The sequence below is a fragment of the Corylus avellana genome, chromosome 1 (assembly GCF_965113065.1).
Source record: "Corylus avellana chromosome 1, dhCorAvel1.hap1.2, whole genome shotgun sequence".
Classification (NCBI taxonomy): domain Eukaryota; kingdom Viridiplantae; phylum Streptophyta; class Magnoliopsida; order Fagales; family Betulaceae; genus Corylus; species Corylus avellana.
The window spans coordinates 9,939,426-9,958,347 of record NC_142490.1 but is presented as its reverse complement, the minus strand read 5'-3'; the positions used below and the strand labels follow the sequence as shown (position 1 = coordinate 9,958,347).

General features: G+C 34.9%; 1 protein-coding gene across 1 annotated transcript; it reads right to left on the bottom strand.

The window, feature by feature from the left end:
- Window positions 1-2,301: 2,301 nt before the first annotated feature.
- Window positions 2,302-18,384, bottom strand: BGLU42 (beta glucosidase 42). Its single transcript, XM_059579729.2, has 13 exons — window positions 18,171-18,384; window positions 15,826-15,892; window positions 15,656-15,714; window positions 11,895-11,970; window positions 9,281-9,355; window positions 9,124-9,211; window positions 7,423-7,648; window positions 6,411-6,526; window positions 5,083-5,297; window positions 4,942-4,976; window positions 4,733-4,835; window positions 3,311-3,419; window positions 2,302-2,656 (listed from the first exon to the last, which is right to left on the bottom strand). The coding sequence occupies exons 1-13, from the start codon at window positions 18,285-18,287 to the stop codon at window positions 2,470-2,472; spliced, it is 1,473 nt and encodes a 490-aa protein (XP_059435712.2). The 5' UTR covers window positions 18,288-18,384; the 3' UTR covers window positions 2,302-2,469.
- Between the last annotated feature and the right edge of the window lie 538 nt (window positions 18,385-18,922).

Genomic DNA, 18,922 nt, shown 5'->3' with positions numbered 1-18,922 from the left:
TAAACATGACCTAATTTATCAATACTCATCACTCAACTCATAATATCCAACATATGAGCTTTAACTACTAACAAAACATAATCTAATGCTACAATAAATTCGGGAGAAACATGCTTGAAAGGATAGTAGAGAAGAGATTAGAGTGGGGTGTTACTTCGCTTGAGGGCAATCTCAAGATTCTCCTTCCTTAGCCCCTCTCTCTCTTTCTCTCTCTCTCTCTCTCTGGGTTTCTAGATTGTCAAAGGTAAAAGTAGGAGTGTCAAGACAGTTACGGTTAGCGGTTATTGCCAATAACCGCTAACCGTAACTGCCCGCAATAACCGCTAACCGTAACCGCCCTAGTGGTTAGTATATTTCACTAACCGCTAACCGCTTAGCGGTTAACCGTCGGTTAGCGGTTAGTGAAATAGATAACTGCCCGCTAACCGCTTTTTTAAAATTTGGCTTTTTTTTGGCTTTCTTTAAGGCTTTTTGGGCCTTTTTGACTTCTTTTTTTGGGCTTTTTTGAACGTTTTTGGGCTTTTTTTTACCCTCATTTTTTTTTAGTGTCTTCTTGGGCCCAATTGCTATAAAAAGAGCCCATATTGAAAAATCAAAAATATTTGACCCAAAATTTACATTTACTTGTACTTTTAAAAAATTTTCTTAAATATTAAATCATAACCGGTTAACTTTTTTTTTTTTTAAAAAAAAAAACAACATATAAAAAAAAAAAAAAACTCAGAATTCAGACAACTGTCACAACATATAATGATAATACATTAATACTTAAATTGTGTTTATAAGTAACACATTGGTCATTGTTTAATTCAATGTTAATTACTTAATTTGATATTATACGAATCAGATCATCATTGTACATTAATAATATGATTAACTTGAAATCTTGAATAAAGTATTTGAATTGTCATTGAATCATATGATTAAGTATTGATATTATACATTTATATTATTCATATGCATATGTAGACTTATATAGACTTATAACATATATAGACTTATAAGCTTATAACATATATTGAAAATAAGTCTCTAGATATTTAATTGTTGTATTAGTATGAATTGGTATACTTATGAGTTATGTCATATTATATATGTATAGTTTGTTATTATATAATCAAATGATTTAATGATCAATTGATCATGTGATATAATCATATAAATTATAGTGATAATATATTAATACTCAAATTATGATTTAATTATTTTTTTAAAAAAATTGTAATTTAATGATCAAGTGATTATATGATATAATCATATAAATTATAATGATAATATATTAATACTCAAATTGTGATTTAATTATTTTAAAAAAAAAAATTATGATTTAATGATCAACATAATATATATAAATATTTTTATAGTTATAATTATAAAAATATATTATATAAAAAGGCGGTTAGCGGTTGCCGGTTACGGTTAGTAAACCCAATAACCGCTAACCGTTAGGCGGTTATAGAGATTAGGCGGTTAGCGGTTAATACGGTTAAACGGTTATACCGGTTAGTGATTAACGGGCAGTTTTTAACCGTCCGTATTGACACCCCTAGGTGAAAGTTGAGACCAAGCGGCGTAATGTTTTTCTTATAACTGAGCTAAAAGGATAAGCTGGGCTGAGATGTCCAATATTATTTATTTAAAAAAAAAAAAAATCTCCTAGTAAAATATTCCCAAGTAAAAGTCCAAAGTTCCACCTCCCACGTTTAGAATCCATCCCAATACTTTTCTAATCTAATCCTGATTAAAGGTCGAGTATTATAGTTATATAGTTAAATATGATATAATTAGTCAATAGTATCAACTATTTAGTTAACACTTAACTATATTTAGTATTTACTCTGTAATATGTTAATACTTAGTTACTTATATACTAACTATTCAATATAGTGATATAGTTATGTACTAAATAATTAGTTAGTAACTTAGCATTTACCCATTAGTATGATACTTATACACTACAAAGGGCCAATGGTTGTAATCACACCCTTGGAACAATATGGTGTCCACACCGATCTCTTTGTTGTTGTAGTAGGTTGAGCAGGCCAAGGAGAGCTTGACGGTCATCAATCTGAACGATAGAGATTGGTTGCTGGTGGTTCAGGGTTGCGATGGCGTGGACGTGGGGATTAAAAAAGCAGAGATTGTAGGAACTGCAAAGAGAGAGCAATAGAGGCTGGAGAGTGAGGTTAGGGTTTGACAAAGACGGAGAGCAGTTCTGGTGGTGGTGTGCTGCTTGGCCAGCCAAACCAATCCTTTCATTTTGATTTCATGCTATATCAACCCATAAACCCTCGGCAAAGATGCAAAGAAGCTCCATCCCTGTCAGCAAATAGATATAGGACAGATTTTCTATAATGCTAGTTAGGATAGATATAAAGTACACCACCCCAGAATAAGTTCAAAATAGGCTATAAAAGAAGGTCAAGCAAACACAGGTTTGGAAATTAAGTGTTGATAGCAGCCAATTAATTAGTCTTTTTTCCCTTCACTGCCTTTCAGGAACCGTAGGAACCAATAAGCAGAAGATTTTGGGTGGCGAGAGAGTCCATTCTTGTAATCCACGTAAACCAAGCCAAAACGCTTGGTATAACCTTGAGCCCACTCGAAGTTGTCCAGCAATGACCATGCAAAATATCCCCTCACATCAACTCCATCCCTGTCCATACAACATATAAACAACATTAAATTAAATTAATTATCTCTACTTTTTGGAATATCACCTCTAATTCATCATGTATTCACAACAACTCACACATTCATATACAAACAGAGTGAGATGCAAGCTAACCTCATAACTATGCCAAGGGCCAACTTAAGAGGAAACAATAATTTACTATTCAAAGTTAAAAAAGACTAATTATGCCCAACTCATGCCAATATAATGCCATTGTAGAGCCTCATATCAAAAGAATCAGTGCTTATTGCCATCAATTACATCTTCCCAATGTATATCAATTAAATGTCAAGGTTGAAAAAAGGTTCTAAGTATGCATGTATGCAATTGTCTTTGAGAGGTTTTCGGTTCACCAAGTGCAATCTCCAACTGCTCATCTATTTCAGCATGAACATAAAATTCAGAGGTGATGCTTTCATTTAGTAGAATAATAAATGACAGTTCGTAATAAAGCTTCTCTCTCTCTCTCTCTCTCTCTCTCTCTCTCAATGCACATGTACCCAAATAGGAACCATTAGCAGGCATATATTTATAGCACAATTTACCATGTAGTCAGAGCAAAGGCTAAGAATGGACCATTTATTTATATGGAAGAAATTGAAATACAATATGATGTAATCGTTGAAAGTAACCCACTTGATTGCCTGAGCTACTGCAGCTAAGTATCCCTTATAGTAAACAACTCTCAATTTGTCATCTAGCATCCCATCAAGTGGGGAAGTGTCACTGTCTTCGTCATCCATTCCTGTAAGTGGCAGAGAAAGAGTTACAGAGAAGCACTGCCCCATAATTAAATGCCTTTTAACCACCATAATCTGAGCCAGACCAATAAACAGAGATCTTGTCATCCCAAATTTCATTTCTTGATCATATCAACTATGTGCTCTTCGAGAAGGCTGCTTCCTCTATATGTAACATCTAGAAGCTATCAGCCAAAAAAAAAAAAAACACATCTAGAAGCTAGCTTTTGTCTTGTAAGCAACCATGCCTATGTACTAGAATTTTGCTTACCAAAGTGGTCTTACTAAAAGTAACTAAGCAACTAGTTCTGTTCAAGTCACATGGCTTTTCACTATTCCTTTAAAGCGAAAAAGTAATATATTATATGATATCCTGGAAAGTAAAGTCCCACATTGGTTTTTTATTAGGTAAGATTAAACTTTATAAATAATTTTATGGAATTCCAATTGTAACTTGACTAGTCTTTTTGGATTCCCTGAGTCATGACAAATGGCATCAAAACTAGTCTAGTAACCCCATGTGGCATTAAAGCACTACAACGTGAGGTGAGTCCTAACGTTCTCGTTAGGGATTTAAGTAGAGGAGATTGTGACATCCTATAAGTTAAGTTCCACATTGGTTCTTTACTATACAAGATTGGGCTTTATAAGTAATTTTAAAGAGCTCAAATTGTGACTTTACTAGTCTTTTTGGAGTGATAGAGCAGATGTAACTAGTGCTTTCTTTGGGTTGTGACAAATTGTGACATCCGATAAAGTTAAGTCTCATATTAGGTGAGTAGATTGTGATGACGTTATATGGCTGTCAAGTCCCACATTGGTTCCTTACTAAGGTCAATTGCAACTTGATTAGTCTTTTTAAAGTGATAGTCAGATATGGTTAACGTTTTTTCTAGTGTTGACAAATGATATCACAACAACATACCAACACTATGTAGCGCTTGGGCACTACATCGTGACCTAGGCCCAAACGAGGACGTAGATTTAAGTGAGGGAGATTGTGACGTCCTAGAAAGTTAAGTCTTGCATTGGGTGAGTGGATTGTGATGGTGCTACATAGATGCTAAGTCTCACATTAGTTCCTTACTAGATGATAATGGACTTTGTAAGTGATTCTAAAGGGCTTTAAGTGTACTTTAACTAGTACTTTTGAAGTGATAGTACCAATCGGGCTAATGCTTTTCCTGTGTTGTGTCATATTAGGAAAGTCACCTCAAGACACCCAATTCGCAACTACACGTGCATCTATACCAAATATACCAAAAACCATTGAAAGTATCAAACCATGTTTATTTTGATTGCAAGAATCAGAGTGTACCGTTCTCAGTAACATATATTGGTGGATTATTGTATCTCTGTGCTATGTAATTGAGAACCTTGCGAATGCCCCAAGGAACCACATAAAGCCATTCTGATGCTGCCTGCCACAAATAAAATCTCAGTAGACAAGAGACAATTTATAGATATGATCTGTAGTGTGTATTAGAGAGAGAGAGAGAGAGAGAGAGAGAGAGAGAAGATTCATACCTTCTCACCAATTACCTCTCCCCCTTCCCATTCAACTGATAATAAAGCAAGAAATATAGATTAGAAGAAGCTTTTCTATTACACATTAATAGCTCAGGAGAAAAAATTTAGGAAATGTTAACAAGCAGTGGCAGTGTTTACCAATTCTTTCCATCTCTTGTGCCTTATAGAAATCACCTTCTTCAAGGCCATCTGTTGCATGAGCAATAAACCTCGATGTATAGTGATTTAGACCAAGGAAGTCTATCGAGTTCCTAATTAACTCCTTCTCTTCCTCTGAGAATTTAGGAAGTCGATCTCCAAGTCTTTCACGCATAGTCTCAGGATAGTCTCCATTGTATATTGGATGCAAGAACCTGTCCCAGCATTAGCAGTATCTCAAATAATAGTGAAGGGCAAGAAGAAAGGATCTCAGAATAGTAAAAATATACTCAAACAAACATAACCATAGCTGAAAGCAGAGTCAGCTGCTAGGTGAAACCCAGTACAATATGACTTTCAATTGTTTCTAGAAGTTCTAACCTCATGCCAAAAGAACCCAACTAGTGCAACTTATATATTCCATCATTATTTTTGGCATAAATTTTCATCTATCAAAGGGTCCAACAAGAATTTTTATTAATCTCTCCAAGATGGCCACAAACTTTCCATACCTTCTATGAACATGAGAGTTTTACATTTTTGTGGTCTACCACATGAAAGTTACAATTGAAATGATTCATATCTTGCCCAAAGGTAGTATAACATTCAGTTATGTTTGAAATTCGGGAGTTCTGAAGTAAATTATGTGTATGATGTATGACAGACATGCAATAATCTTACATACTTGTAAAATTGCTTGTCATTGATTGTGGATAATCTTGTCATTTCATCCATTTTAATCTATGAATGAAAACTGATCCTTTCTTGTATGACATTGTATTCTATCTCCAAACTGTTAAATTACAAGTCCACTAACTCAAAATCCCTTCAACTGTTACTTCTTTAGGTGATCCAATAAAGTTATGAAGGTCTGATATGTAGAGGGGAGGCTTTATTCATCATGCAGATTAATGTCTTTGTATGGAAAATATGTATGCATGTCTATGTTTGAGTGTGTGCGCGTGCATGCGAGGGAGAGAGAGAGAGAGGAAATGGTCGTTGCAAACTACAATATCCATAAATAATTTAAAATTCATGTATAATATAACATCACTACTTAGGTAATTGATAAAAAAAATAACACTTAGGTTTTAAGAAGTTTTACATTGTACATCATGAATACGTAAATAATGTTTCATATGTATATTGGGAACTTTAGATTCAAAAACTTTACTTCATTCAAATTTATGAAAAGAATTTCCCGTGAATTGTGGTTTCATATCTGTGTAAACATCATCCTCGTACATGTTTTCAATTAAGATGTTACATCACCAAGAAGCTGCAATAACAAGATTTTGTGAAACATAACAATAATTAAGGGGAACTACCATCCAAGCTGAAAATCAAGACGTCTTGCTGCAGCAGCTTTATCTTCAATTTTATTTGAATTAGCCTCGGCCCATTCGCAATCTAGCACCAAGCCTATTTGTCCCCCTTGCTTGTCCTGGGACAAGAACAAGATTGGCAAGAGCAAGAAAAGAATGTTATTCTTATAATAATTCAAGAACACAAATGAAGATTTGATTGATGAGTATAAAAATAAGAACCCTACTAGTAGATCATGAAATTCAAGATAAGATGAATCTTTTAGACTGACAGCACTACTTATATATGATATTGTAAAACATCTATATTGGTTAAACACAAGGAACATATCAGAGCATAACCAGTATAGCTATATAGATGAGTCCGGCAAACTAAGTTATGTAACATCCTGAATTGTAGTTCAATTATAGTGAACCTGGTGCTGTATCTCTCAACAGAAAACTGTTCATTTTGCTTAATCCTTGCTTGCTCTATTAAGGATGATGTACAAAGATGTGCTTTAACTTTAAAAATTGAAAGTGACATAATCAGCTAAAATTGAAAAATATAGTGACTAATACATTAGTTACCCTGCAAAGATCCATGATATTATAGCCACCGGGTGTATAAGTGACAGAAGGAAAAGCCTAAACTTAGTATGCAGGTAACCATGAAATCTTGAAGGTAAGAAATCAAGCAGCTTCAATCATTTCTAATGCGTGATAAGTTTATTCACATTATTTAATAGGCTGTAACACTAATTAAATAAGGGAAAATTGAAAACAATTATAATTAAGAACTGCGATTTTCTTTCACAAATGACCATGTAAACCTTGTAAATAAGCCTACCAATTGAAGATTCTGTAACCCTGGATGGTACAAATACACTGCCCTAGTTTCTCACCATAAATAGTATCATGATTTACACAAAATTAAACAAAACTTGATAAAGAGATTGGCCAAACAAGAACTATATTCTGTAATCCCAATATCCTTATTAAGGTAATTAATTAGTAATACAAATAAACAGTATACCTTATATTTGCTTCGGTATATTGAAACGGCTGCCGCATGGGCCAAGATCTGGTGGTGCGTAGCCCAATATGGTTCTGTTGATGAATGTTGATGTCTTCCTGGAGCAAATATCCCACTATCGTATCCATTCACAGAAGTTTGAAGGGGCTCATTAATTGTAATCCAGGTCTTTACTCTATCACCAAAACTGGCGAAGCAAGTTTCTGCATAGACTGCAAAGTAATTTCTGCGTGCAAAAATGGAAGCCGGATTAATAATTAATACACAACAAAAACGCATACAAAGGAAAACATATAAATGTTTGCATGTACTTATGCATGTAGACTCATGCGTGTGCACATGTATACCAAACAAAAGAAGAAACAAAACTTTTTCCCAGTAAATTAAAATCTTGTTTTCCCTAAAAGTCATTAATGTTATTAGCAATGTTATAGTCTTCACATATCAAAGCTCAAACGAAGGGTTGGAAATACGAAGGTAATTTGCTAAGAGCTAACCCCTCTGACTGATGAAGGTAAGCCACATATTGAACTTATGGTGGTGTTAGACTATTGGCATATACCACACAACTCCAAGAGTATTACAGAGGCACTGGTCCATTGGAGCAACCTACCACTGGAAGATGCCACCTGGGAAGACATTCACCAGCTGACTAAACAGTTTCCTACTCTGGACCTTGTGAACAAGGTACCTGTCAAAGGGGGGAGAAATGATAGGGCACGCGGGGCAGGTAAGCCTAAACTCAAATATTTGGAGCACGTGTTCATGGAGGGGCAGTTACCAACCGAAAGTAAGCACAAATGCACCGTGGATAAAGGAAGCATGTTGACAAGTTCAGCACGTAGAGCAGTTTGAGATGAAGGGAAACATGGCAAAGACAGTTAACTAGTAGTGTTCAGTTGATGGTACGTCAGTTATGCTGTATTTTTCCAACTTTATTTAATTTGCAAGGGTCGCAGTAATGGATGTGAAGAATCTTGGTTTGTCTTGTATCGGGTGTATTCATACCTGAAGTGGAGATTAGTTTCTTGCTTATCCAATACCTCTTGGGTTGTTATTAGGGGTAAATTCCCTATGAATAAATCAACAAATGACCATGATTGGCATTATTAAGGCCATGAAAAGAACAGGGTCCATGCAAAATTGTAGTGCCCCTTGAACGTCTCTTTTCTAACTTTCACAAAGAAGGAATGCTTGTAGTTAATGATCCCTATGAATAGTAAATTTTTCTTTTCTTCATTTCTCATACTCATTACATACATTATTTATTCCTCAGTATGGCCATACATTCTTTATTCTTCTTCCTTATGGCTACAAAGTTTATGAGCCGTACAAATATAGTTATCGTATACCTCAAAAACCCTATGTTTTTGCAGCTTGTAACAGGTTTCTTCAACTAAGCTTCAATTTAAGAACTGTTAATGTATCCTAGTTCTCGAGGGTAACATTTTCCCTTGAGCCTAAGATGTTAAACCACAAATTTTCTCAGCTTCTCTGAGCTTAACATGCTGAAGAGAAGTCAAAAGAGACATACAAAAAAGAAAGACATAATCAATGCAATAAGAGAAAGAGGTCAAGTCAGCATATATAGAGGTTTGACAATATTTAGAACTTATATACTCAATTGAAATCAACATGAGAAGCATTGCTATTTTTCAAGAAGTTTACAAAAACTGACAGTTCAATTATGACAATACTTACACAATTTCTTTATTTAACCACCCGCGCATTGTCTCATGAAGATGCAAAGGAAGATCCCAGTGGTACAAAGTTATGCAAGGCTGGATACCTGCAGGAATAAAGCTGTCAAATATGCATTGTTGGTGCCACTAAAAGGAAATTAAGTACAATATCATACCCTTTTCAAGAAGAGCATTAATGACATTGTTATAGTAATTAATCCCTTCTTCATTGACTTTGGTTCCCAAACCATCTGTAATCATAAGCAAACCATCAAAGAAGATCAATTTGTCATCATAATTAAGCTCAGGCAACACAGTAAAAACAACTAGGAGAATTTCCGTACAACTGTACCTCTATATAAGGGGAAAACTACTTGACATAGTTTTTTATATCAATATTATAGTTCAGGACAAAACCCAGGATTGAAGGTGTCAACACCACTTAGTCCTAAAAGAAGGACATATTGAAGGGTGAATATACAGACTAAATGATAAAGATGAAACAGAGTAGTTAATATGCGAGTAATTATGTATCAAAATGGAAAATCTGACAAGAAAAGAGATGTATACTCTTCTTTTCAGGCCCAAAAAATAAAAAGGGATGTAATGTTAACCCTTATTTTTCTTTAATGAAAGAAAAAAAAAAAAAAAATGCCCTCCAATGGTTCATCATCTCATTTCCATGAGCACGTACTGTGAAACTCATCATTTCAAGCCATTCAAAATGACACTATTATACAGCATTAACCCTATAAATAGATCATAATAGTCATTGGCACACAAAGTTACCTACAAAGGAGAGAGACCTAGCCATACTAAATGTCCTCACTGATGAAAGGGGCCTGGCATTTTTATTTCAAATGTTTAAATAATAACTGTGCCTTACAGACCCCAGGCATATAGACTATTTGGAAAAACAAATTACAAGATATGATTTCTGTGTTAGAAAACTATGCACCATCCATGACAACCAGGTCCAATTCTCTTTTATACCAAAAAAAAAAAAAAAAAAATGTCCATGTCTATTTTATAAAACTCAGAGAATCTATTTTACAATTGAAATAAGACTTTCACATTGCCCATTGTAAAATATGTATTGAAAATTTTCAACTTCTACCAGATCTTCTATCAAAATGTTCTACCTGAACTCTCAAATATAAGAATATCTTGAGTTCTAAATGCTTTCAATCTTAGAAAACTCTAAAAGTTGGCCAATATGAATCAAGAAAATTGACAAAAAGATCCTTTGTGCTGTCTTATGTGGACCAAATGAAGAAAAGGGAATACTTGGAAGTTTAAAGGGGTTAAAACTAGTTGGACTACACTAAGTCTTCACTTTTTCATATCATTGAAAAATTGTGTTAGGCTATATCCATGTCTCCTCTTTTCTGGATTTTCTTAAACCTTTTAAACTTCAGATCATAGTGACTGGGGGGGACCTTTTGTATTTTTTTGCTTAATTAAATATTTTCCTTTCTCTTTATGATAAAAATTGACTCGTTAAAAAAAAAAAACACACACAATCAAATTCCAGTCCCAAATGCTGCTGCAACGTTAGAGTTGACTTAAGTTGTGCCAAATGCACAAGGATCATTGCAGTTTATAGCCTTGGTTCATACCTTTTTTTTGGATAAAGACTTTTACAAAATGCAAAAATTGTTTCATATACTTTGTGTTACCCAATGGATCAATCATGTATATGAATCTCATATGCCATCCAAAATTGCATAATTGTGGTTCACATTGCTAGGAATCATCCATCCCAAGAGCTTAAGCTATCAGGAAGTGGCCCAACAATGTATATCAAGAACGCAAAATAAATCTGACACCCACTCACAGGTAGACTCACCCAAAATCACTTAAACAAATGCAGGCCTTGCATGTGTAGAAACAGCTACAAATTTTCTTTTGATGAATAATAATAATTTTATAGAGGACAAAGGGAACCAAGACCCTAGAGGCTACTACAATCTAAAAAACAAATCAAATCTACTAGATTCCCTGAGACAAAATTAGGAACAAAAACAATAACCCAATCCAAAAGAGATCTCAGAAAAGAGGATTTAAGGAAAAGCACATGGTCTCGCCATCCTCAAAAAGACGCTGATTCCTTTCCCTCCAAATGCTCCACATTAAGGAGTAGGAATAACTTTTCAGTGTCGGCGTAAAGGCAAGTCTGCTTTGCAGGTTTAGGGCTTGTTTGGGGTGTAGAGTCTGTTCTGCGGGTTTAGAGCTTCTTTCATGGGGTCCTTTTTTATTCTTTTCTTTTCTTTCTTTTCTTTCTTTTTTCCAGCACTCTCTTGATATGCAACATTACTTATAAAATAAAAAATTAAAAAAAAAAAAAAAAAAAAAAAAAAACTTTCCAGATTGCCTCTTTGGGATGTCCCCAAAGAAAATTTGAAATAATGGGGGACTTAGGATTAGAACAGAAGACATTTTAGCCAAAACAAGGCCCTGATATCATGTAAGGAACCACCTATCTCAAAAGCTAAAACTATAAACAAGTGGGTTAGAAATGTATATCAAGCTCACAAACACCAAATCTTATATAAATAAAACTCTTGCTTACTTCTAGACAAAACTTATAACAAGGACAAGGATATGGGAAGAAGGAAGGAAGGTAAAAATGACTAACTGAGAACTTTATACAAAGGAAGTAATAGTAATTAGTAAGTTTCAACACTAATCAAATAAAGAATCAAAATGTTCCGATTCTACTCTTTTGAATAGCATTGATGAAGTGAATATTCACGACAAAATGCACTAAAAATATTCTAATCAACATACCTGGGAAGATACGCGACCATGATATGGAAAAGCGATAAGCATCAAATCCCAATTTGGCTATAAGCTCAACATCTTCCTGTATATAAGTATTGAATTAATCACCTATATCTGACAAAGCTTCAAAAAAAAAAAAAAAAAAAAAAAAAAGATAGACAAACCATAGAAACAATATGAAGAAAAAAGGTTTCCTCTATACCAAGGAAAATGGATTAAATTACACATACAAGAAGTAGAGATATGCATTAAGCTCAAATCAACTTAACAAGCCTTTTTCAAACTAAATTAGGGGTAACCTCCATGGATCCTTTTCCAACAAGTTGTTATTGGCTACATGTATCTTTTCTCAGTATTCTATTACTTTTTTTAAAGTAAAGGAAATTCATTAGACACGCAAGAGACGCAACTCAAGTGCACAGAAAGTATACAAGAGACCACACCCAACAAATCAACAAGAACCAAAAAGAGAACAAAAATCTGCAATGCTAGAGACATGGGATAAAGTGGTAGCAAAGCTCCACTCAATAAGGTTTTGAGAAGATAGGTCCATAGAACCGCACTCGTTCTCTCTTGATCATTGAAGCTTCGAACATTTCTTTCTCCACATATGCACCAGAATAAGAAGGAAGGAATAGCATTCCAAACAATAATGTTGTCATTCCAGCCGGCCCCCCAGTACTAACACACCAAAAGGTCTACCGCTTATTTAGACATAACCCACTCTACCCCGAACTTCTGAAGAAAAAGATTAATTGGAGTTTCTTCACTCTTTTTACACATACAACACCAATCTATTACCATGATGTGACGCTTGCGGAGATTATCCAAAGTGAGTTTTTCCACGAGAAGTTGTCCTCGTAAAGAAAGCCAACTTCAAAGGGGCCTTAGGCCTCTAAGCACTCTTCAAGGGGAAATGGTAAACACCATTAGGAAGATAACTTAAATAAAGTTTCAACCTCAAAAGATCTTCTTTTTTAGGGCCTATCATCACCCTCCTGACCTACTCGAGTACAAAACATTGAAGAAAGAGGAGACGTACTTCACCCCAATCATGTAGCAACCTGGTGAAATTAATGTCCCAAGGGACTGTATCATTATTAACACTCCTGAGGTTAGCCACCATTGCGTCCCTATTCCTAGCAAGACAAAATAACTCCAGAAAAGAATCTTTCAAAGGACGATCTCCACACTATATATATAATGGTTAGCCACCATTTAGTACCCGATCTCTCACTAGAGAAATGAGACATTGAAATCATCCCAGTACACCAAGGGATATCCCACCATGAAGCCAGACATGCTAGCTCCTCTCAAAGCAATCAACGATCAACATCTAAATTGGACTCATAGACACTGGCAAAATCCCACTGAACAGAACAATGAGACTTCTAAAATTACAAGCCACCACAAAATTCCCCACTCACACTTCAATCTTTTCAACTCTTCTGTCCCAAATCAAGGCAATGCCACCCAAAGCCTCCCTAGAATTCAATTGACACCAATCAAAGTGTTGACCATTCCACAAACTACACACAATGCTCCTAGAAAACTGCTCCAGTTTATTTTCCTGTAAGGCCACTAAGCCTTCAACACTCTAAGTAAATTCCAAAAACACATGCGTTTATCCGCTTCATGCAGCCCTCTAATATTCCATGAAATGATTTTCAACTTCATAAGGAAACAAAAGACACCCGCCCATGTCTACCTCCAGATTTAGAGGCAATATCCCTTGAGACGTAATTAATGGAATAGTCCAATCTTTTCAATTCCCTGGTGCCTTTGCAGCTTTTGGGGGTCAGCTTATAAGAGCTAGAAGGAGAGCCACAGCTCACAGTACACTTGAATCGGTTGGCTTCAATAGAAGTAAAATGGGCAATAATCTCTTTTTCAAATTTGTCACAAGACATTCCCAAAAAATTGCTAAAACCCTTGATCTTTTTCAAAACCCACTTTGTAGTCTCTTTCTCAAAAAAAATAGCCTCCTCCAAAGCTTAAGGGGAGTAAGCATTCAAAGGCTCACGGAACAAAGGCTTGTTATACTTGTTAAATTACCAGTTATCCCAAAAGGTTAAGCTAATAGGAAAAGATAAATTTAATCATTTAATCATTATTTTAACACTCCCTCTCACGTGTGGGCTCAAACTCCCTTTTAATAGGTAAGGCCCAGCACATGGAATATTTAATTTAAATGGGGGGTGAATTGACAGAATCAAGGTTCGATCCAGGACCTTTGGCTATGATACCATGTCAAATTACCAGTTATCCCAAAAGCTTAAGCTTATAGGAAGAGATAAATTTAATCATTTAATCATTATTTTAACAAGCCTCACACTCAAACACTTCTCCCTCCAAAATATCCACATCTAGACAAGGAGAAAATCACAGATACTAACACCCTTATTCTCAGAGAGCACAATCGTAGACTCCAATGCAAAATTCTTGCTGAACCCACACAGCTAGGAATAAGTTGGTTGGGTAGCCTCAGAAAATTGGGAAGCTTTGTGGGGCAAACCAGACAAAGACCTAACTGCCTCCACCTGAAATCGCCCCTCTGGACCTATCTTCTTCCCCAACAGCAAGCTTCCGCATTACTCAACTCATCAGGACGAACAAAAACCCCGATTCTAAACCTGGAACAAAAGCCCACTTCCCATTCCTCAGAATGAGCGCCCAGTTAAGAGCCTCAGACACCCTTGAGTCAACTTAGTTAAGAGCATCGGTCACCCCCGAGACACCAACGACAGATGAGTTAGAAATTGAGACAGAGATGGCGTCATTACCTAGAATCCCCCCAAACACGGTGGACCCAGCATCGACAGGCATGGAGCACGAATCTGCCATCACGGGCAGAGCTGTTTGGGTGTCAGAGCACAATGATTGTGATAGAGAACCATCTGACCAGGAGCACTTCAGTTCTTCTATCAACAGAGAACTGGTTGCCCTTCAGGAACCCCTTTGAAATAGCCACTGAAGCCTTAGGATAACTCAATAGAGTTAGCAGCGGCTCCACCATGACTGACGTGACCTCCATAACAGTGACTGCACCTAGCAATCTTCGCCTATTACATGAGGCCATACTATATGTTACCTTCCTATTTAGCATATCCTTCTTAAACTAATACCGATGTTACTAGACGAAATAGATATTGATACCATAAGTACAAAAACATTTAGAAGAGACAAACAAGTATTGCTAGAGATCAAACTACTTGGTATTTCTATTTCACAAACAAGAATGCTTAACAGCGGATGAAGCATGCCACCAAGGCCAAACTGCATATCACCAAACCAAACAATTGCTTGTGCAGGCAATAGTTATACGTAGATCTGGGAAGCATGCAATATCTGGTACAAATAATTTTCTTTTTTGGTATCTTTTACGAATGATGAGGATTCATAAGAAACAATTACTAGAGCATGTTACGAACGTTCACAAGAAACAAATATAAAATGGCAATAATGTAAATAATTTCTGGCTTTTTCTCCAAACTCTCTATGAATTAACAACAGTTTAATGATATTACAATTTCACACAAGAAAAAGAAAAAATAATTACTAAAGCAATGCTTTATCCACCAAGGAATGGTGTTGCTCTTAGGGACTAAGCCATACAGCACTACAGGATATAGTGCATCCACCTGATATGAAGTCACATCCCAAACTTAAGAATGGGCTACTTACTACATAATCATTACAAGGCCAAGCAATGACAAAGGAACAAAAGGGAAGGTGAGTCACTCATCCAGTATTCCAGTGTTACTGACCTTGTATCTATGATATTGATCCACTGCAACGTCAGCATTGCTTTTGTCAATGATCTTGCCTAACATAACAAAAGGATGCACAAATCAGATTCAAAACATGCAGAAGAAAAAGTCGCTTCAAGCCATCATGGGAGAATTTCTTATAAAAGTGTTGAAGAAAAAAATAAAACCTTCAGTGTGTGAAAAAGAATCCCAAATACTAGGACCCCTACCACCCTCCTTGCAGGCTCCTTCCACCTACAAATAAATAACAAGGTGACCGAATTCCAAGATCAGTGAGTTTTCCATTATCTATGGACACAACATGAACCAACTCAAAATTTAAAAAGAAATTTAAAAAAAAATAATAATAATAATAATAATAAAAAAAAAAACAAAAAACAAAAAACAAAAAAACAAAAAAAAAAAAACATATGAGTTATGCAAGTCTCTTATTTTGATTCACATACTTTATTTTCCAAAGGTGATTGATCTCTATCTCTTCTATATAATTTACTTTTCTATTAAAAGGCATACTATCAAACTACTTACCAAAAAAATGTGTATTATCAGACCTCCATTATATATCAAGAAAACATTTTGTAAAAGTGAATATTGTGCATGTATTTGTCTCATGCATCCCTTCCTCCAATTTTCTGTTTCATCTTCTTTCACTTCTCCTCCTAATTTTTTTTTTTCCCCTTTTTTACCATAAAACGGTAGCATGAAATAAAATCTTTACCCAACCAAATTGGTCCTTTGGCGTCCATGCCCATCCTCAAACCCTTGATAAAGTGACCACAACACAACCATTTAACCACAAAGCTAAAAGGTAATAGGCAACCCACCAAGCTGGTATAAGTTTGAGGTTTTTAAAATTCTGATTAAAGAAAGATGATTTTATGTGGAGTTCATTACCTATCCATTTAAGGAAGGCATAATTCATCACTCATACCCTTTGGTCACAAAGAGACGATCATAATATCAAACTATGGCAATACCACAAGATCCTTTAAAATATAGTTCCATATATCAAGGATAAAGAATTCTTTAGAATATTTACCAAATAAAAAATCACTTAATTGGATGATATGAGATATCACTGATATGAAACAAAAACTACACCCGAAATGGCCAAAAAAAAAAAAAAAGATGAAACAATGGGAGGAACCAACCTAGGGGTGGAACTGCATGGACTGTTGGGGGTCCTTGGCAACCCCAAAATTTTCTACAGTCCATGTAAAACCACAACTTACTGTACATGCCCTACATTGGCAATATTAATTTTTACGCGAGAAATGCTAAAGCATCTACCCCGGTCCTTCTCTCATCCTTCTCCATTTTTTGTTTTTTTTAGGAATGATAAAAATCATTCTCTCAACCATTTCCGAATAGTAAATAGGTAAATCTACCATTGAATTTTTGTGGGACAAATCCATTAGATCTTCTAAAAAAAAAAAAATGGTTAAAAGATGATTGAGAGAATGATGTGTAGCATGTCTCTTTTTTTAAATCAACCATTAGATGTGTAGGACCCACCTAAGTGAAGGTGTGTGGGTCCTACAGATCCATGGTTGATTTTTAAAAAGGGAGGATGGGAAAAGGGCTATGTAGCATTTCTCTTTTCACACCAATCATGTTCCACCGTTTCAGCTTTTTAGGTATTATTGGGTCCTCAGCATCTTGTACTTAATTGAGCATTTTGTCTGCATTTTGTACCTTTTTTTTTTTTTTTTTTAACATGTCCACACAAGTGGGGGAGTCGAACTAGTGAGATTACGTGAAAAAATTAATAATTCTCTTTTAAAAAGTGGAGATGTGCTTCATGACTAGATTGATTATTCCAATTACTTGAAAAAAAAAAAAAAAAAAAAAAAAAAAATCCTCTGCATTTGAGTTTATTTTTCCATATACACCTTTTGGATTAAAAAAAACACACACACACACACACACAACAAAGAAGATGAAATACCATAGTCACTGAATTGTGAGTCTATTAATATCTTATGACGCCGTTTTAAAATCTCTATGGTTTGTTCATGTAATTTTTTGTTTGTAAATAATTTTGTCTAAAATTTGGTATGATTTAATATGAAATTAAATTTAAGACTTTCATACATATTAAAGGACTATACACCATTCATAATTAAAATCTTGGTTCCGCCCCTGAACCAACCAAAAGCAAGCATGCCTACCAAAACTCACCCACCAATGACAACAAAAAGAAACTCATAGAAATAACATAACAAAAGTAACGCAAAACTTTAATGAGCCACATTGTTTTTATGAACAAGAAATATATATTTATGAACAAGAAAGACTCAGCAAAAGTAGAGCACTAGAGTAAACAGCAAATGCCCAGATCGTAATTTATAAGAAAATGGATAAAGAAAGTAATATATTTACATGTATAAAAATAGGTATATTAGAAAGTGAAAAATAGCAAATACCCAGATCATGATTCGTCAAGAAATTAAAAGTAATACGATGTAGGAACAGTAAAATGTGCAAAGCACAGTGACGGCAAAAAGAGCACCTGATAGGCAGAAGTGGCGACTCCAAAGAGAAAGTTTGGAGGGAAGTCGCAGCGAGAGATTTCCTTGTTGGAATCATCAGCTTCATGTTCTTTCAACAAGTCCTCCTTCTTCACCATTGTTGTCGTCACCCAGAGAAAGTGTGTCAGAAGGAAGGACAGCAGAAATATATATATATATATAGGAATAGAGAGGATCCGGACTCCGGAGGGAGGAAATAGAATATTGTATTTTTACTAAATAGAATTTTTTTTTTTTAATATATAAATATATATAGGAAAGGCAGAAAAAAATAAAAATTTAATATTTTAATAAAAATAAAAAATTTTCCGGCGTGCTATTTACCTTCACCCATATAGGAATAGGAATGGATTCGGAAAGAGGATTGTAGCCACGTGGGGGTTGGCGTACCGTGTAATCTTTGGTAGTTGAAGGGCATCGCGATCGAGAGCGACATCCAAAGATTTTTGATTGCTTTGTTTTATTATCTTCATCCATATAAACAAATAGCAAGAGATGTTTACAGCTGTCTCTTAATTTTTTTTAAAAAAATTTATTATTAAATTGGATTTTACATATTTAAATGTGAATTTACTCCTTTATTTTATGGAGATGAACGAAAATAGCAAAAAGATAAATAAATAAATAAATAGACGAACATTTATTCTAAAGATCCGATGATTAATTTGAAAAAAAAAAATGTATGGCAAATAGATCAAATAAATATACATACAGAATAATGTTAGGGATTATC